The 21237-nt window shown below is 38.0% G+C and overlaps 2 protein-coding genes across 6 annotated transcripts in view; one reads left to right on the top strand and one right to left on the bottom strand.

Annotated features, from left to right (window-relative positions):
* The window catches only part of LOC133521896 (transcription termination factor 5, mitochondrial-like), a 32612-nt gene extending 26982 nt beyond the window's left edge, over positions 1-5630 (top strand). For both annotated transcript variants that reach the window (XM_061857017.1, XM_061857022.1), the window contains one exon: positions 4618-5630. The gene's annotated coding sequence lies outside the window, so the exon portion shown is untranslated. The remainder of the gene's footprint in view (positions 1-4617) is intronic.
* On the bottom strand, positions 1467-20808 carry LOC133521802 (uncharacterized). Of its 4 annotated transcripts, none has more exons than XM_061856870.1 (15): positions 18973-20808; positions 18384-18632; positions 17219-17395; positions 14737-14874; positions 14002-14154; positions 13476-13714; positions 13051-13120; positions 12590-12852; positions 11010-11088; positions 10367-10492; positions 8814-8967; positions 7481-7624; positions 4984-5140; positions 3951-4134; positions 1467-2348 (listed from the first exon to the last, which is right to left on the bottom strand). In XM_061856870.1, exons 1-15 carry the CDS (start codon positions 19188-19190, stop codon positions 1538-1540), a joined length of 3162 nt encoding a protein of 1053 aa, XP_061712854.1. In that variant the 5' UTR covers positions 19191-20808; the 3' UTR covers positions 1467-1537. The 4 variants fall into 4 exon arrangements, with proteins under 4 accessions (XP_061712854.1, XP_061712861.1, XP_061712869.1 ...); XM_061856877.1 differs by having other exon boundaries at positions 13476-13708; XM_061856885.1 differs by having other exon boundaries at positions 19308-20808.
* Between the last annotated feature and the right edge of the window lie 429 nt (positions 20809-21237).

The raw sequence follows: 21237 nt of genomic DNA, 5'->3' as shown, positions 1-21237 counted from the left end.
TTTTATGAATTCGCGATACGATATGCATACTAATGTCAGGTAAACATGACATTCATATCTAAATCCAGTGAAAAACGTATAGCGGGTCTATAGCCATTCGATTATAAGGACTAGTCTAATTATGCTGGTACAACAAAACTGCAACCGTTCTACGAATTGTTTTGTTAAACACCTCCTCCTATTACAAACCTGTTCAAAAATGTTTGCCTGTTACCCGGGACATAAAAACGATCGCCTCGATCAATCGACATCTCTTTCACCAGAATCGGCTTGGTTGGAACACCCCAACTCGACACAAACATACCCACATGACTAAATACCTATACATAGACTGCGAAAATGATTGACCCTTTCCATAATTGGCCGAAAATTCAAAAAATTACATTGTTTTTTAAAATTATTTACTTTTCGGTGCCTTTATTAGCCTGTCCACAAAGACAATAGTTTCATCTGCTAATGGGTTTTTTATTACAAATGTACAATGACGTAAGAGGCACGACATTTTGGCACGTGTCCTATCCGGTCCACAATTGCTCTTAATTAGGAAACAGCGGTGCGGGACGCCCGAGTCTTGCGTCAGCTTGCCGTCTTTCCTATACATACGTTCCGATTCATACGGTCAATATAGCGTCGAAGTGGTATTCCAGAGTTGAAATTGGCTGAGGTACAATGTAGTAATTTGTATACAGAAGTTAAGGTAGTACGTGTCTCATATTATGGTGCCGTGGTTTCAGCCAACAGAGTTTTTGAAATTTTTTAGCGCTTGTTTAGATTAATAAGGGTGCCAAAAATTAGGAATAGCAACCTTTGACTTTCTCTGGTAACTTCATCGATTCGAAAACTTTCGCTCGATATAAAAAAATCACGAACATAGGTCTCAAATGTGTCATTAAATATTAGTAAGTAACTATTTTTGTACAAAAGCTACCTATTAACATGAAAATTGATCGAATTCTTTAATTACTTTTTGCTAAAACTGTCTAACAATAACAATTCAATAACGCAGGCACGTACGGCCGTCAGCTCAGTGCTCAGCGAGCTGCGTTCGGAAAAGTAGCTGAACCTACGGCGCCAATGCCAATCTTTATCTTTAAGTCCGTATATACGTATCACTAAGTTTTACTTTAAACGAAACAAATATTATGATATAAAATAAAAGTTTTTGGCAAAAATTTCAATTTTGGTACTAGCTTTTATTTCTGACTACTTTCTTTCTTCATGTAACTAGCACTCATGGAGACAATTCTAAAAACCCCAAACATAATTAAGTTGCGTTGTGTTTATCACAGAGTTCCTAGGGCCACCTCCTGCCACCATTATCAGATCAGGTCGATGGTACCATAATATTTCATTGTTACCCGACTTACATGTGTATGCAATTTTTAAGCTTCATCGGAAATCGGGAAGTGATTTGACCCGTACAAACATAGTTAGATACATACTTATATAGCAAGTTAAATACAAGCTTGTAAAAGAATGCATATATTTAAGCAGATACTAAATAAAGCAACTAGATACTACACATTATTGTAAGCTATTATTTATGATCTTTCTTCTTTCTAAAGAAATTTCTGAAATCTGAACCTCCATGTTCTGAATTATTATCAACATTTTTTTTATGTGAACGTTTTCCTGTTGATAATTCTTCCATCTCCGTAGGATCGTCGTCCTCCTCATCGTCCCTGGGTATGAAAGTAGCATGTTCATTAAATCTCAAACACTTCCTACCCCGTTTAGCTCCTGTACCCGAAAATTTTATTTTTTCTGGTTTTGAAGTTTTACTTGTACCGGGATCATATAAAGTGCTATGAATTTCTTTTTCTTCTAAACCAGGTTGAGGCGCAAGGACCGCGCTCCTTCCAGGGGGACTAGGTGACTCTAAACTCGTATCCAAAGAACTAGATAATTTGACTTTTAGTAAATCTCTTAACACATCATTATGCACTGAAGGTAGGCGTTGTCTGGTTGGTCTCTTGTCGGATTCTCTTTCTTTTAAGGAGTTTATCACTTTTAAATATGCCATTTCTAGACTCTCTCCTGTTTGAACTTCTTGATCTCTTCCGTCGCTCATCATACTGAGCAGTTCGGACTCAGTAAATGAGTTACTTCGAGGTACGTCTTTAGATAACGATCTCCCGGCTCCATGCACTTCTAATTCAGTCGACGATCGCCGCTGCTTAAATAAGTTTATTTTGTGGAAAAAAGAAAACGCGCGTAGAAAAATATTTGTGGATTTTCGAGTATCGTGGGAATATAACATATTCTCTTCGTCAAAAAGAGCGCTATTGTACATGTATTGGTCGCGATCAGTATCCATCGGGGAGCGCATGATTGAGTCCAAATATAACCTGAAAAGAAAATAAATAATGTGCAAAAGAGCTCTAAATGTTTTCAGTAAATTAATTCACTTGGTGAGTTGCATTTTCGAATTTACTTCATGCATGAATATTTTGGAAGATGTCATCGATTGACCATCGATTACATACTCCCCGTTACATTCAAATGTTTCTAAGAATTCTAAAAACTTGATATATATTGTACCCCAGATACTTCCAAATTATAAATGTAAATATGGCGCGCGCAACGCAAGTTATAACGTTAACGCCTCATACTAAAATGCCATGTGAGGTCACAATAGTTATTTGTTTTACAAGGGGGCAAAGTTGTTGTTTAACCGCTCGTGCTAATATTTATACCCGAGCAAGCGAAAGATTCCAAAATTGAACCACGAGCGTAGCGAGTGGTTCGTGAAGTGGAATCTTGAAGATTGCGAGTGTTTCAAGGCACGAGGGTTAAACAAACTTTGCCTCCGAGTGAAACACAAAATTTTTCAACACACCAACGCGAGGAAAATACTAACTGTGATATACCAAAAAATCTAACCAAATCAAATCCAAATGAACGTAATAAAAATTGTATTTTTTAAAAGTCAATTCTACCAACTAACATAAAGAAACAACTCAAAATTTGCATCTGATTACTTTGCCCCACATGTAGATAAAATGCAACTTTCTCATTAGTTCTTGAACAATCAAGAGGGCCTTTACTTTACTTTTTATCGTTCTAATCTAATCGAAACTGATAAAGTATTTAATATACCTACTATACTTGTATGTTTTTCCCATCACGGAACAATGGTGTTCCGGGGAGAATCAACTTTTTAGCGTCACTCGTTGCCATGGTTACGATTAGTTGTCCAGGGGACAAAAGTTCATTGAAATACTGATTTTATGGTACTTAAATGTATTAAACTTGCGTTTTTGTGGTCGTTATAACCAATGTCCATAATGGGCCCCCTACTACGCATGTTAATAGAACGGCATACAACGTCTCTTCAAACAAACTGTGCCACTGTTGTCCCTTGGACAACGGGACAGGATAACAAAACAAAAAAAGTTGATTCATCCTCCGGACCTTTGGGAGGCGTGCGCGGAGCCGAAGCCAACACGTAGAGGATGCTGCCCTTGCCCGTGTCGTGGGACGCACACAGAGGCAGCACTCGCCAGTGTGTAAGGACTATTTGCGAGTTGATGACTCTAACATGAACTGGGCTATTGGGTGAAAGCGATGGACTAAATACTGGGCTATGGGATAAAAAAACCGGACGCCTGCCTAATAAAACGGTATTCAATTTTATTTCCGGCAGACGGTGACTCGCCCTCACAAGATGGGCCCCCACAAAAAGCGACATCTAGGATGGCTCAAGGGCAACACCGGTGTAAGTGGCTCAGGGGTGTTGAGAGGTGTACGCCGCTTTCTACCCAGTGGCTGCGAGCAGCCACTGTGCCAACTCGCGTCTTACACAATTTTTCACTTCCACCCCTGGAGTTTAAAGCTCTAACTTGGTAAACTTGACTGCCATAACCATAAGACACAAGGTCTAGCGCAAGTCAGTTAAATGTGTTGCGTTTAGTATATGTACCTACTAAATAGCAATGTAAAACGCTTACTCGTTGTCGGCGCTATCGTAGTAGACGAAGAATGCCTCCGCCACTTTGGGCACGCATATCCGCAGCCAGTAGTGTGTGATGTAGAGCATCGTGACCAACACCGCCAGGCAGGTGGCGGCAGCGAGGTACACGCTGTGCTGTCGGTCGATCTCGCCGCATAACACGCGGTCTTCGTCGTAGGCATCTAGATATCAACAGTTGGTGGTTCATTATACATAAACAACTAATCGATCATAAACCTTGTTTGGTCGCAATAAGGCTTATTAATGTATGGCTTATTAATTACTGCTACAGTTAAAACTTTATTAGTTTACTGTAAAACGGTAGTAAAAACGGTACCACACAACATCTCAAATTCCGTGATTGTACAATGAGCTGCATTAAATATGTCTACGTGTACCTATTACGCTCTCTCTAATCTCATAATCTACACTTCTTGCACACTTGTTTTTATTTTCAAATCCATTTCAGAAACCAACCATGAGTAAAGGAAGATTTATTGTTGAAGTTTGAGCGTAATATGAGTAATCGAGTTCCGAACGCCTTATTCTATTTCTAGATATGTAGACATTGTAGACATTTAATTAATAGAATTGATGGACACAGCCAGCAGTCTGTAGGTACTTCATGAAAAGTAATTACAATAGAAATGTCTTGATTGCCGCAGGTACGACATCCGCACGACTACGACATGCAGATTCGACAGTGAAGTGAAGAATAATACTACTTCTTCGGGCCAGGCAACATATGTACTGTACTTCACATGGATCCAAAGAAAAGACAAAAACACTCATGTACCACGTGTATGCCTGCTTCATCAAAACGAGACGCCGGGCAGCGCCTGAACATTTTGAGAAATATGTCATCTTTCGTATCACGCTCAATATAATACGCCATGGTTTGAAAAGCCATCTTACTAATATACTCATATACTATAAGTAAATTAAATGTTATAAATTGGCCGCTAACTATCGCCAGCTCTAATAATGGTGGTCATACACAGCCAGAGTGACGTAAACAGAGAAACAATCACATGCGGATCCACAGTTCGGTATGCCGTCACAGGCGTTGGTGCTGTCGATGCAGAGGCGGGTGCCCTCCACCTGGCACTCCACCAGGTTCTCCGGACACTGTGGCTCCAGTAGCGCCAGCGGCCGCGCCGTCGTCAGCGCCACCATAACGTGTGCCATCTAAACATTGTATATACGGTATTACAAAGTACCTATCATATTTTTTTATACACAAGCCATTTTTGCTCGCTTACGCTTAATATGGCATTGGGTCACAAGCGTTACATTATGTTACCAAAAGTGTTAAGGTGACATGACAATTGCAGCTGCATTAAAGTTCCGGCATCACTGCTGTGGCCAAGACGTGCAACGCGCGCGCTTCACTGTCAATTTCCTTAATAAAATGAGTGAGTTTCGCAGCCACATTACAGGCGCGATTATATACCACGTTCATTCCGTCACTCACTTTTTCAAGGAAATTGACAGTGACAGTGTCCGCGTCAAGGCCCTTGTAATGTCGCACCAGTAATGTAGCTGCAATTGCCATCCGAATGTAACCTTAAAAGTGTTATGGACTGAAATTATGAATTGGGTGCGAATTGATTTGGCTCTCTGAATGCATGCTTTACACGGCTTCAGAATGCTGCAAGTAATAAAACTTATAAATTAAGGTCTGTTTATTTTCTTATTTCAGTTTACAGTCAATCCCTGGCCTAGCGGTAAGAGCGTGCGACTTGCAATCCGGAAGTCGCGGGTTCAAACCCCGGCTCGTACCAATGAGTTTTTCGGAATTTATGTACGAAATATCATTTGATATATACCTGTCGCTTTTCGGTTAAGGAAAACATCGTGAGGAAACCGGACTAATTCCAACCAGGCCTAGTTTACTCTCTGGGTTGGAAGGTCAGATGGCAGTCGCTTTCGTAAAAACTAGTGCTTACGCCAAATTTTGGGATTAGTTGTCAAGCGGACCCCAGGCTCCCATGAGCCGTGGCAATATTCCGGGGCTCATGGGAGTCTGGAAGGCCGAGGAAGAAGAAGAAGTTTACAATCAATCCCTGAACGATACCTGTTTTTTTTCCCTTTGGCACAAATACAAATAAATCGACATAACAACATGAAGAGCGATTGATATGATAGCATCAGCGTTTTTAGGGTTCCGTAGCCAAATGGCAAAAAACGGAACCCTTATAGATTCGTCATGTCCGTCTGTCTGTCCGATTCTGTCACAGCCACTTTTTTCCGAAACTATAAAAGCTATACTGTTCAAACTTGGTAAGTAGATGTATTCTATGAACCGCATTATGATGTTCATACAAAAATAGAAAAAAAACAATAAATTTTGGGGGTTCCCCATACTTAGAACTGAAACTCAAAAAATCTTTTTTCATCAAACTCATACGTGTGGGGTATCTATGGATAGGTCTTTAAAAATGATATTGAGGTTTCTAATATCATTTTTTTCTAAACTGAAAAGTTTGCGCGAGAGACACTTCCAAAGTGGTAAAAAGTGTGTCCCCCCCCCCCCCCCCGTAACTTCTAAAATAACAGAATGAAAAATCTAAAAAAAATATATGATATACATTGCCATGCAAACTTCCACCGAAAATTGGTTCGAACGAGATCTAGTAAGTAGTTTTTTTTTAATACGTCATAAAAATTAAAAAAAAAAATTTTTTTTCATCAAACCCATACGTGTGGGGTATCTATGGATAGGTCTTCAAAAATGATATTTAGGTTTCTAATATCATTTTTTTCTAAACTGAATAATTTGCGCGAGAGACACTTCCAAAGTGAAAAAATGTGTCCCCCCCCCCCTGTAACTTCTAAAATAACAGAATGAAAAATCTAAAAAAAATATATGATATACATTGCCATGCAAACTTCCACCGAAAATTGGTTCGAACGAGATCTAGTAAGTAGTTTTTTTTAATACGTCATAAAAATTTAAAAAAAAAAAATTTTTCATCAAACCCATACGTGTGGGGTATCTATGGATAGGTCTTCAAAAATGATATTTAGGTTTCTAATATAATTTTTTTCTAAACTGAATAGTTTGCGCGAGAGACACTTCCAAAGTGAAAAAATGTGTGTCCCCCCCCCTGTAACTTCTAAAATAACAGAATGAAAAATCTAAAAAAAATATATGATATACATTACCATGCAAACTTCCACCGAAAATTGGTTTGAACGAGATCTAGTGAATAGTTTTTTTTTAATACGTCAATAAATTTAAAAAAAAATTTTTTCATCAAACCCATACGTGTGGGGTATCTATGGATAGGTCTTCAAAAATGATATTTAGGTTCCTAACATCATTTTTTTCTAAACTGAATAGTTTGCGCGAGAGACAGTTCCAAAGTGGTAAAATGTGTGTCCAAAGCGGTAAAATGTTGAACAAGATCTAGCAAGTAGATTTTTTTTTAATACGTCTTAAATGGTACGGAACCCTTCATGCGCGAGTCCGACTCGCACTTGGCCGCTTTTTTGTTATGCCAGAGTAAGTAAAATATTACTCACTGTAAAGTTTTCGATGCTCAGTATTATCCTCGACGAGTTGAACACGACCAAGAATCGGGTTTTAGTTCTGTTGTACGCGCTGCACATATCGAACAACTGCGTACTCGTTTCGGGATTCATTTTTATCGTTACATGGTTATTCATCTGTAAAATAACAGTGAAGTATATTAAAAGCACCGTCAAACAATAATATCTAGCCATACAATCGCGTTAATCGTCGAAAGTAAGTCGCTATTATTTGTTCATGAAGCACTTATGGGATCACTCGGGTCTTGCAAGTCGGTTCATAATTCCAAAAGGAATTGTTTATTTTAAATTTTTCTTATCACAGAACTCCGTCAGTTTAAATATTTGCCCGCATTGAATTTACACACTATACTTATATTCTTACAGATTGGTCCCATTTTTGTCAAAGTAGGTACAAATCCGATGATGGGATGGGATCCATTAGGAATCGAGGGAACTCCTCAAATCTGAACGGAACACCCTCAACGACACGTAATTCATGTTTTGCGATATGTCTTCTTCGGTAAGTTTGTTCAGCTAGTTAGGTTTTAAACAACATTTTTGCCAAGGTCGAGTTCTGATGATGGATACCATGAGGAATTGAAGGAATTCCATAACTCTTATAAGCTTACTTATAGCGATTTTTTTTAAATCTATAATCCAAGCATTTGTATTTAAACAGTGCTATATGCTGAAATGGAACAGCTCATGAAGACCAAAATGGAACTCCTCCTTGACAAGTAGGTAGGTACTTATTTTACGTCTTGTAGCTAATTTAATTGTTATGAGATGCACTATGGTATTAAATAATTTAAATGTTATTTCAAACTGTTGTGTAAATTAGTTTTTTTTTCTTTTCAAAATGATTTACGGCTACCACCAGTTTGACACTCACATATTCGCTTTCTATGCATCTCGCTCGTACTAAGTCGCTTATTCATGCGAGCGAGATATATATATAGAAAGTAAGTTCCGCAGACGTTAGCGAATATTATGTCAGTTTTCTAGCACTGCTAAGGTAGTCGTGGTACGGCTACAGGCACATTATTAGTAGGTAGTCTTATTTTACAACGGCCGGGAAGTCGCAGTGTAAAGCAAGTTGGCACCATATGTAAATAGCATCGCAAATGCGTTATTGCATATCGACTGCAAATTTACTTTCTATTGCTTTGATTGGAAGATCAACCTTCCCATGTGCAAAGTTCTATTTTCTAAGCAAACCCTCATGCAGCCGTCGTTACTATTAAAACAATTTTCAACACATGCCCGGAGTCGTGAGTGACAGAGCTAAAGCTCGGCTCATAAAATATGTTAAGTGAATAAGTGCCTGGTCATCCGGGAGCTCGATGAGTCGCGCGAATTCGTGCATGTCGATGGCGTTGAACGCACTCGCTTGCTGCGTCGGCAAGCTCGTGGTGACGCGGCGGTGCGGCCGAGCGTCGTCTACCATGATGGCCGAGATGTGCCGCCTCCGCCGTAAGCTGTGAGCCATCGTAGGCAAGCATTAATATATGCCTGTGGAAAATTTTATGTGTTCCTTTCAAACACAAAGGCTTTTATAGGCAACGGCATAGATTTGACAGAGTGAGGTACAGCAATAGTTTCAATTAATGCAAATGTTGCCAAAAAACATTTCATTGAGGACAGATTCCGGTTTTGCGCGTCATGTTAATAGTCAATAGTGATTAGACTACATTAATTAAAAAGTGACCTAGTTCCTAAAATATATACGTAAACTCTAATTAGGTATACAATTATAAATGAACATCCGTCTGTTCTAAACCGCATGTTCGGCATGTTGCTTTTAAGGGGGATTCTACTAGTGTGCGGCACAGCAATATACAGTGTGTGAATTAAATACGGCCGAATATTTAAGTGGTGGTTAGCATAGGACCTAAGAAGTATATTGAGATAAATTTTAGAAATACTATGAAAATATTGAACCATACCAAATATGCAAAGCAATACACGTTATGAGATACGAGCTTTTCATAGTAACTGTCAACGCTTGTTGGCAGTTACGATAAAAAACCGGCCAAGTGCGAGTCGGACTCGCGCACGAAGGGTTCCGTATTTATTCTGTTTTTAGTATTTGTTGTTATAGCGGCAACAGAAATACATAATCTGTAGAAATTTCAATTGGCTAACTATCACGGTTAATGAGGTACAGCCTGGTGACATACGGACGGACGGACGAACGGACAGCGGAGTCTCAGTAATAGGGTCCCGTTTGACCCTTTGGGTACGGAACCCTAAGAAGATCATATTTCGGAATGTCATGTCATGTTATTTCTCATTATTTTTGCAGGACATTACTGCCCGGTAATTTTCTTTTTAATTTTTTTTTTAATAAATTAAGTGTAACTTGAAACACTTCTGTTTTCATGAATTCTATTTCTGGTTTAATTTACCACCCGTGGATTTACGCACTGTATATTGATTAAGTACCTATGGCAAAAAATATTAATATATAAACCTACAAAGGATTATTCCAACTTGTTGTCGGTCGAGTCCACTGAAATAAATTCGGTGATTCGAACTTTTTCGGTGGTATTATTAATGACGTGTAACCGAGAGGTTATCACTGTTTGTCAAAATCGAAATTGGATAGAATCATTATTCGATATTTTTTAGTTTTAAGCGAAACAATCATACTACCGTACTAACTACTTATTACTACCGGCAATCAGAGTGAAGTAAATAGCTTAAGCCCCTTAAGGTACAGTCACCAGCAATGATATGTTACACAAAGAGGGCCACAAAAATAAGTGACGCGCTCTTATTGCGCTACAAATAAGATCGTGGCAGATATTTTTGCGGCCTTCGTTGTGTAATATATTATAGCTGGTGACTATACCTACTTCACTACATAATTCATACCTACGCTTGCTCTGTGGTTTTAAAAGTTCAGATCCATGTTGATTTAGCAATCCGGCCATTACTGGCGCTGATTGCACCACGTTTTCCCAAGACTCGTGATCCACCAACGTCCCCGACAAAGATCGTCTAGAAATATATTAATACAATGGTCATACAATCAATAATAATAATAATGTAATGGTGGTACAGTCACAGTCAGCAACATGTCCCTACCTCTACACATTTTTAAGCATTATGCCTTTAAAACATATCCAAATTTTTGAAATGGTTAATTTTGTATGGAAATTTCCTCTATTTCCTGTAAAACTTTCCTGAAATTTCTGTGTACTGTTTAAACGTTTTGGAAACATTTCGCGAGTGGCACATGTTTAAATTATGTATGACTAAAATATCGCACAAAAATATATATCCCATTTACGTACCTATGTAATATTGTACTTTATAATAATAGTCAACTGCTGTCTTCATTAACAATAATTACTTATTTCGTTTGCATTTATCCTACTTTCTGTACCTAAAAATGTACGTACAGCCGCGTTCATAAATATGTATACATTTGTTCACCTAAATCCATTGCAATAAGACGAACAAATGTATACATATTTATGAATTCGACTGTTAGTATTAATCTATCCATACGTACTCTGTAGTGATAGCAGGAATTAGGACATCATCTGTTAAAGGATCTGTAGCTCCTAAGCTACTTCGTTTCTCTTGGTTTTCTAAAAATAGTTACACGTTACAATTAGCACGTGTACACAAGCACTATTAAAACACACGCACTACACATTGTCCCCAAAATTACCAAAAATACGTCGGTTTTAAGCGGCAGAGATAATGTGACGATTTCAATTTAAGATTAAACTTGATCCCTGTGGCTGTGTAACATAAAATTTTATTTTCGACGAGTTTTTGTTATTTTTGGGGACACCTTGTATGACGTGATGATCCTGGTGGCCAATACGCATGGTTACCGATTAGTGTTATTAAAGCCTACATTTTGACCGAAAAATATCAAGATACTTCGGGTATCGGCGACGATACGCGAATGCGATTTTCTTATAAAAATATTCTACTCGTCGACTGTAATGGTTAAAATAAGATTTCGTATACCAAACTATAACTGCGTACTTTTCATGTATGGGCTCCTAACTCAACTACAATATTCATTACGATACGCTGTAGTCAACTATAAAAAAAAACACGTGCCGCCGCGCCGTATAAAAGACTAAACGGGGGATCGCGCGTTTATGTTTTTTGTACTACTTGTTTATTTTAGATTAGTAATAGAAAAAGTATTGTATACAATAGTGATATAATCAGGCTTTCCAATCTCGTACCTTACAGGTAGCTCAGCAAGGTTCTTTGCCTAAATACGGCACTCGACTGAAAAGCTCTCTATTATATCACGATTGTATAAATTACCTAGTAAACAATAACCAACAATGTGAAATAAACTCTAAAGTAATGTTATTCATTATTCTGACTCATACTACCTATATCAGGTACATACTAATAGTACCTGACATGTATTGTAAACATTTATTTTGTCAATAAAGAATTGCAATTGAATATTTGATTGACAGTTGTATTGCTATTTGACTTTTATCATCATCTAAATAAAATCTGAAAGTTTTCAATTCCCTCCTCTTACTTCCTCCAATACTTTACTCAGACTTCGTGAAACAGACTCAATTTAATAAACTACAGGCATAAGTATTCAATTACAGATCAGTACCTCTAGTGTAAATATTTTCGACAGCGAAACGTGACGTACGCGTTTGCGTTAAGTGTCATTTTGTATGAGATTTTTAACTTTCCAAAACGTCCCGCTTGGCGCGCTGTTCAAAAACCCATACATAATGAGACTTAACGCAAACGCGTACCTACGTCACGTTTCGCTATCGACTAAATTTACACTAGGGGTACTGTACCTCTAGTGTAAATTTATTCGATAGCGTGACGTGACGTACGCGTTTGCGTTAAGTTTTTTTATTTAGTATGGGATTTAGAAACAGCGTGCCAAGCGGAACGTTTTGGAAACTCAAAATCCCATACAAGATGAGACTTAACGCAAACGCGTACGTCACGTTACGCCATCGAATAAATTTACACTAGGGGTATAGATCCATATGTAATGCATAATACACAGTATAATTCACATCCTCTTATTAAAATTATAATTTAATTGTCTGACCGTCAAAGGGTTAAATGCAAACGCACCATGAACACTTGTTTCAAAGCTCGGACTGCTGCTTGCTCCAATTATTAGACTACTCGTTGTTTCGGAACTTTCGGTAGTAAGTGGTAAAAATGTCACTGTATCCATTTCGACTGTCGACATCCTCCTTCCTTCCTTCGTTAAGGATTCAACTTCAATTTCGTCATCGGGATGTTCAAGGATTTGCTGTTTCTCGTATGAGTTTGTATTGTATGCCAGTACTGATGATATATTATTAGTGTTTTCTAGCACATCCTGTGATTTACTAAGTACGTTCGTAATAAGAAAATTTAAGTTAAATTATGAAGTAATTAAGATACGTATTAGTTTTCGCGGTTTGAAATAGATATAATACTTAAGTAAATAAATTTTCATTTATAAACATTGTTTACTTATTCTATATATTTCAAATATTAGAAATATTAATATTTAGGGTCTACAAGGTACCTATTAAAACACTTACCTACTTAAAACACTTTCCGTTGTGCCTCGAAAAGCAATCTCAGTTATATTAGGATACGGGTCCAAATATACTGAAATTAGAAAAAGAAATTGTCATTTGATGTCCGGAGTCATATTTTTTTCTATCTAATATATATGTTTAACAACACTTATAAACATAGTTTGCCCCGACAAGAAGTATAACATAAAACAAAAAAGCATTTCCCATGTAAGTTTTTTGTATGTACAGAACATTCAATATTAAATGTGTGATGTGTACCTATGCTTGAAGCCCAATTTGAACATCAAAAATCTCACAATAATCTTTTATCAGATTAAGATGGAATTCCGAAAGTAGTTATAATTATGACTAATACTTTATACATGTAAGAAAATAATTACCGGGGAAACTAAGTTAAGCTTAAAATAAGACTAAATTGAACATACCACTCAAGTTTCGGTAACTATTATCCCACTTATTAAATATTGTAAAAACATCACTATCGTTGGATTGTTCTTGTGGTTTCAAACCCCCACTTTCGTTTAGTGACTTTATGACATCATCTACCAGATTGAATGGTTCCTTTTCTTTAGCGTCCTCGTGTTTGTTTTCTATTGCTTGGGGAAAAATAACGTCGTTGGATGGCCTATGGTTAGTGGTCGGGAGTGAGTATTCTTTTCTGAAACTTGAAAAACGATCATGAATAGCTCAACCTACTTCAATTAAGTACATGTGTAGATAGATGAATAAATTACAAAACATGTTAATCTCAACACAAAGTTTCATGTATTTAGGGAGGATACAGAGTTATTTTTTTTTGTATGGTGCTAAATATGGCCATCGCTTTTAGTTACACTTATTAAGTAACAAGAACTGTTTTCACTAATTACACCCCACATAAATTTTTCAGAGGAATGCAACTTTGTATGTAGTCTCTATTATTAATTGGCCTGCACGCATGAATATCCATACAATTTCCGGGACTCGACAGGTTCTCTTGTGCGTGGCGAGTTGTTTGTGTTTGGTTCCACGCGCTTGTCCTGCAACTTCTTCTTTTTCCACCTGTTACTGTTTCTATTTGTATTGATGTGCGTTGATGTCGCCGGCCGTCCAGGTGTAGTCAGCCTAAACATAAGGTTAGTCTGTTAGACTCATTTTAAGAACCACAATAAATTATACTTATTTGTAAACCTTAGTGTAACGAGACAAGATAAACAATGTTTGGGTAAGGTCTATACGGGCAAGTGTGGCTAGCCTTCACATTGGGTACTGTTTACACATTGATTAGTGTTTATTACGAGTTCATACATTTGCTACTTGATACCATCGTTACCGCTCCGCCGAACGCTCCGCTTCGAGCGTCCACTCAGGCCTAACACTTAGTGGCAAAAGTATGAACGCGCAGTAAACACTAATCCATGTGTACTACCCGTTAACGTCACAGGCACAATTACTATTACTGTCGACAAAAAATAATTGTGTATTTTATTTTTTAAGGCTTACTTTATATATATTTTTTGTGAGTGTAGTTGTAAAGTTGTGGTGGGCGAGTAGATACGGCGTCAGAGGGGGTGGCGCGCTGGCGCGGGGAAGCAGGACGGGAGGTACGGCCAACTTGTAGTTAACAGGCTCGAATGTGAAGCCCTGACATTTATCCGTATTGACCTTAATCAGTGTCCACATAATTATTATTCTATCTCTACTAACCTATGATCTGGTGTAAATGGTCCCACGGCGTAATCAAGTTCGTATCTGGGTTCTCCGTCGCCTTTCCGTAAGCCTTCCTGTTCCTTCACTGCTATTTGTACCAACGGCAAAATACTGGTTTTGTATGGCTGCCCCGGCCTATAATAGACAGATCGTACATTTAAGGATTTTTTAACACTATTATATTGCTATGCAGAATTAGGAAGAGTAAACTGTTAGCAATTTCCAAAAACATTTTAACAAGCACGTACAATTCATGTATATTAAATAAATAAATAAATAAAATATGTCTCATAGCTCTTGTCAGCGAATTAAGAACTATGGGACATATTTTTCAGTAAGTAATATATTACACTTGACTGTACAGTATCTTGATAGTCAGTTTGCTATAGGTATCATTATTACTTGTAGCCTTACCACGACTGCCTTAGCAATGTCAAACTGACATATTCGCTAAGGTCTGCTTAACTTACTTTCTATACATCTCTCTTGCACTAATATGCGAGTACGTTACGTAAGTTACGCACACGCTAATGATTAAAAGTTTTAAAACGCCATTTGACTTTGATCCTTATTCTTTCACTAATATGTATTAATTTGTTAAATATCAAAAAGTGGCGCCATCTTATAGAGCATAGGCCAAAGGTATGGCAGCATCGTTCGAAAGATGGCAGTAAATTTACTGCGGCTTCAAAGTTTTCTTTGACAATCCACCTCTATTTCAAATTCTGTTTGTTCATAGTTAATATAGTTCTCGCCTACGGTTTTTGTTGCCACAAAACTGCGTAATGTTATTGCGTAATGTTCTGCCTATAATATAGGCCCAGCCCTCTATACTTGTAAATTACACAAGTAGACAACTTCAATCTCATTCTTTGGCATTCCTTTTTCCAACTAAAAGTTTTGCTGGCCTTCGCCGATGAACAGACTGTGAATGCAGTAATAATATGTCTAGGTACCTATATAGTAAACACCCCTATGATGGGACTGGCACCAGTAATGGGATGGTATAGACAAATCCTGTAAAACAAGTATTTACCATCAGGTTTTAAAGGCTGGCTACATTTTACCATAAACAAGAGCAATAAAGCTGCTTAAGTTTAATTTTTCATTGATATTTGTTAGTTTGACCATTAATGGCGCCATACATCCCATTACTGGAGCAAAAAAAAAACATAGTTTTAATTTGTTAATAATATTGAAACCAATTGTAGTAGCTTTCATTAAATACATAGAAAACATAAAGGATGAATAGGACATTCAACTTTTAACGCATAAAGTGGTAGACAGGTGTCGGTGAAATATCAAAAATACTCAAAATTGTCTCTTAAATGTCCCATGATTGGTGCCGTTAATATAGTAAACTAACTGTAAAGTTTCGCTGAGCTCATTATAGATCGTGTCATTCACGACGACGCGTGCCTTGGCTCGTATTGTGATGTTCTTAAAGGTTAGATTTGACAAATCTGCGCGTCATCGTGGATGACAAGAACTATATCATGTACTAACTCCATTGGCTAGCTCTTAGTCCATTTGTAATTCTAGATATGAGTAAATCATTATTATTGGTAATACTAGAATGACATAATAATATTTCGCCTTAAATTGTTCGGGAAGTCGATCACTATTAAACTGGTGCCCAGTGTCAAATTAGGAGAAACGTACAGACCGTTTTCAACCTAAAGAGCTTATCGTAAATAAGGAAGTTTTGCCACTGAGATTATATTAAAAATCAACCTTATCAATAACCGAGAGTAGATGTAACCTAAAAAAACAGTATAAGTATGGTAGCCAAGGACACCCACCTCCCTGCCTCTTTGCGTAGCGTTTTTTAAGGTTGCTACGGGCTACGGCGTAGCCAAGTTAATCTACGCTTGCCTTTTAACATATTCACCGCTGAGCTACGGTCGTAGCGTCACGTCATAGGCGATAACATGGATTTCCTGGCATGTAGAGGAAATGCTTCGTAGAGGTAAAGCGACAACGTGTCGTGATTAGCGCTGAATGGATTAGAGCGAACCATCTAGGTATCATTTTGATGTCACAATGTAAGTTTGAATTAGCCTCCTAGAGACCAAATCAAACTAAAATTTTGACATCAACATGATGTTATTTTGTTAACATGTAAGTACAAACAAGTACCTACGAGCAAAATGCACGCGTGAATGAGATCATTTGGATCTTACGTTTAGATAGTACGATCAAATTCGCCTCCTTACTATAATTGATTTAAGATTACTCGCAGTGTATCTCGCTGCACGCCAGATGCTACGAGATTTTTAGAGTTCGAATCATTTCGAATGTGGTTATGAAAAAGGAGGTTTCTATATAATTCAGCCACCTAAACGATAGCATTCTCGCACTTAGAAACATTGAGGCGGGAGGGACACAGAGAGACGGTCTCTGAGTAGTATAGCGATTGAAATTTATAACTATGAACCTTCCACTCGCGATTCGATGTATTTATACCATTTATACAAACCTTGGCACTACATCATAAAATAGGTCAAAAAACTCGTCTACATCAAAAGGTTTTTGGTCTTGCGTTTCCATAGGTACCAAAGTCGCAGAGAGGTTGACCAACGGCACCTCTATTGTGATAAAGTCCTGCGTTACAGCTGTAGGTCTACTAGAGGTTGAAGATGTCGTTTTAGGAATCCTGAAGAGAAAATTACATTTAAACCTTTGAGACCTAAACGACCTTTAAATGAACTAAGGCTTAGGTATGGCGAAGTCAACTTCATATAAGTAAATATGTATAGGTACGATTTTTCACCTTTTTGCAGTGGAATGGAATAAGATAAAGGAATGTATACATATTTATGAACACGACTGTACACTAGCAAAGTGACCTTCATTCTTTCAACTAAGGTATATATTCAATAGTGTGGTATCAATCGCGTTAAGGTGTGATAATGTTGTTTAACCCTTTTCCAGGCCGAACCAATCTACAAGGTTTTCCCAAAAAATTCAAATATATTCCAATAAATCCAGCTTTGATGATTCATTTGAAGGCAAGTCACATTTTCCGAAAGTGCAATCTAATTTGAACCTTAAATCAGATGGCTAGGGTTGAAATTCTATTGACACGTATGTGGTCGATAAATCGTACTATGCATGGAAAAGGGTTAAGAGGAATAAGTAATAGTTATTTGTAAAGGGGGCAAAGTTGTTGTTTAACCGCTCTTGCTAATATTTATACTCGAGCAAGCGAAGGATTCCAAAAATGAACAACGAGCGGATTGAGAAGTGGAATCTTGAGTGTTGCTCAGGTTTCAAGGCACGAGGGTTAAACAAGCTTTGCCTCCGAGTGAAACACAACATTTTTCACCACACCAACGCGAAAAAACTATGAAATACCAAAAAAAAAACAAATCAAATCCAATGAACGTAATAAAAAAAATATCATTTAAAAGTCAATTCTACCAGCTAACATAAGGAAAAAATCTGTTGTCTTGGACCAGAGTCGATCACTTTTTCTGTGCGTGTTGCATAGGTATTGATACCTTTTAAATTAGAAGTTCTAATATTAATATCGGTTTGTCTATAGGTAGTAGTTGACTCCAGAATGTGACAAAATGACATAGCATAATCGCACTCGAGACCCGCCGTGATATCATCGCTTACCAAAACTTGTTAAAAGTTACCTAAGTGTACTTTCTGTAGTTCGCGGTATAACACGCGTCGTCGGCTTAGTCGCCAGGGTGTACTGCTTAGTGTACACCGGGTCTTTCGGGTCCTGTTTCAGAACGGCGTCCGGTATCGGGCCCCAGTATCCGCCGAACGTTTCAGTATACTCGAAAACTCCAAGCTGATATCCATTAGTACAGAACTCTTCCTGTGACTCGCCCGGCGACAATTCTACCACCATGATTATGCTATGGCCAGGCTCCGTTCTGAAAAGTAATAAATGTGATTGCTAACGTTGACATGTTACGCATTCAAGAACATGTCTTTAAAAATAAACTATTAATGTGTATCCAGACGATGTCGCGTGTATTACGACGTACATAGATGTCCGTCCAGATTATCAGAATGCGCTGAGGGCTTAGCGAAAATTGATATTTCGTCTGTCTCTGTATCACTCTTGCATATACGAGTGATTGCACGCGTAGCAGTAGTAAAGCACGTGAGCAGCGCATTGGCTCGCGAACCGCTTACTATATTTGCTGGATCTGGAGTATCTGACGCACCTATATACACAAAATTATGCAAATCTTTAATTCCCTGCAGTACCTTACAGTAGTAAAACAGCTATAAGGTACATCCAGCCTGGAGAAGTGGAGCACCTGCGCGTCGGCGTCCATGACCCTGCGGCTGAGGAACACTGAGGGCAGCGCGTCGCGCCGCTTACAGTGCTCCGACACGTCCCGCGCGTACTGCGGGACGCTGCGCAGGCCGCGCGTAGGTGTGAAACACCACAATATCACCATAATGTGAAACAAATTAAACATTGTAAGAAAATCTTGACATAGCCATATAGATTTGTAACATAAACCTTTTTATAACCTGCTGTAATTACAGTTTGGTTGTCACAATTTGTCCAACTGATCTGTCATTTTAGTACTTACCTACTAAATTAATACGAAAGCAGGGTGTATTCCCATTTCTCCCTGTCCCAAGTGAACGCCGCCATACAATGAATGCACTTATTCCCATCTGTGCCCGGGGAAGACAAATGGGAATACACCGACAGCAGCAACCGATCTGTCATTTTAGTACCTACTAAACTTGTACGAATACGAAAGCAGAGTAACTGGATAGAATTGAGTATTCATTCGTTTGGTAAGACCTAATTATGTAAGTAAGTAAGTAAGTAGAGCCTAGGTAATAGGTAAGTAATTGCTGGGGACTGCGAGTCTCATCTGCGCTACATAATTGCTACCAGTGTTGGCTGAAAGTTATTTAGAATTGAAAATATTGAAAATTAATCATTACAAATTGAACCGTAAACCGTTACGATCGGTTACAGTTTACGGCTCAATTTGTAATGGTTGATTTTTAGTTCTAATTGCATTGCTTGCTACTACCGTCTACTAAAAACTGAGTTAAGTAGTAGGTATTTACTTTAAAAGTTGACCGTACACTCGGAGTCAGAGCCGCGATGTTGTAATAATAAATTAACCCGTGGCATGACGTCGACTCGGCAACGATAGGGGTCGCGTGACCCGCACGGCGCGCATCGCATCAAACATTTTTTAATATAAGGTTCTCATATCAACAGGGGACTCTATTGTTCGTAGGCATAAAACTTTCCGACTACGTTTATACGCTATGGTACTTATAAGAATCATAATAATGCAGCTTCCTTCTATTCCTCCGCCTTTGTGATTCTTCTCTGATTTACTCTATTGCACTCGACCTCCACTAGTGGTAGAAAATGTTTTCGTATCTGGACTCCGGATTCCGGAAACCTAAATAGATCGTGGTAAGTGCAGCTTCATAAGATACAAATTTTCGTAGTTTTCTCAAGTTTTCTAAAACGGTCGAGTTCTGCACATATGGGGTGAATATGCTCCTTCCAGTTTAGAGTAGAATCGAAATTTAATCCTAAGAATTTAATGTTATTGCTGAACTTTGTTGAAATTTACATTCATATACATATATTATACTCTTTGGTGGAGCGTACCTGTAAGAATGGCATTGCACATACGTACTTAATTTTCTAAGATTGATGAGAAGATTATTATTTATTATTGACTGTTAAAGCTTTATTAATATCTGCCTCGTATGTACATTGAGCTGCCAAATTGCATGGAGATATTATAAATTCATTAATAAATTCGCCATGCACTTTTACCAAAGAGAAAGTAAGTAAAATATATAGGACTTTTACTCTGATCCTAATAACTTCTATAGTCGTATCATCAACAAAATGTATGGTTTTCGGCTTTGTGCCCTTAGGGAGAACCACATGGGAGATCATTTATAAAAATCAAGAATAATAGTGCGCCTAATTTGCTCTCCGTGGTACCAACACCTGAAACAATAGTACGAAGAAACGTCTAGCCCACGATAACATATCTCGAAAAGTTCTCCAGTAGGGTTATGATGGTCGGCTCTTTATCATTTGTCACCATGCCTGTCACTTTCTAACAAGTATGTAAGCGCGAAAGTGACGGCCATACTGACAAATGATAAAAATGCGGCCGTGTTACAGCCGCTGGTTCTCCAATCCAATATAATGACACTGTTCAAGATAATCAAGATAAGAGTAGCACAAAATAAAAAAAAATTGTACACTTCTATAAAACTGAAGTTTGACAGCGATTCAGGGACGAATTATGCTGTCCCTTTCTAATGTATGGCACTATCCCTTTCAGCCATTTAGGGTTGTCAAAATTGAAGTCATTATCTTATATGTGGTCGTGCATTTATAGGGACATCAAGTTGTGCCAACCCTAATAATACGTCGTCCTACTGTTTAAACAACAATTATAAATCCTCCAGTATACCGAATGATTTTTAGCAGGTGAAATAAAGTAGCATATCTGAACGCTC

The sequence above is a fragment of the Cydia pomonella genome, chromosome 1, assembly GCF_033807575.1.
Source record: "Cydia pomonella isolate Wapato2018A chromosome 1, ilCydPomo1, whole genome shotgun sequence".
In the NCBI taxonomy this organism is placed as follows: Eukaryota; Metazoa; Arthropoda; class Insecta; order Lepidoptera; family Tortricidae; genus Cydia; species Cydia pomonella.
The sequence above is the reverse complement of the archived record's forward strand: the minus strand, read 5'-3'. Positions and strand labels throughout refer to the sequence as shown.

What these genes read in the sequence shown, in the direction of transcription:
- LOC133521802 (XM_061856870.1), bottom strand. Translation starts at nt 19,190, where the DNA reads ATGTTTAATTTGTTTCACATTATGGTGATATTGTGGTGTTTCACACCT. An exon ending in AGCTGTTTTACTACTGTAAG is followed by an intron (nt 18,633 to 18,972) that starts GTACTGCAGGGA and finishes ATTACTTTTCAG; the next exon opens with AACGGAGCCTGGCCATAGCA. An exon ending in CTTTGAAACAAGTGTTCATG is followed by an intron (nt 11,089 to 12,589) that starts GTGCGTTTGCAT and finishes AACTATTTTTAG; the next exon opens with AAAACCAAGAGAAACGAAGT.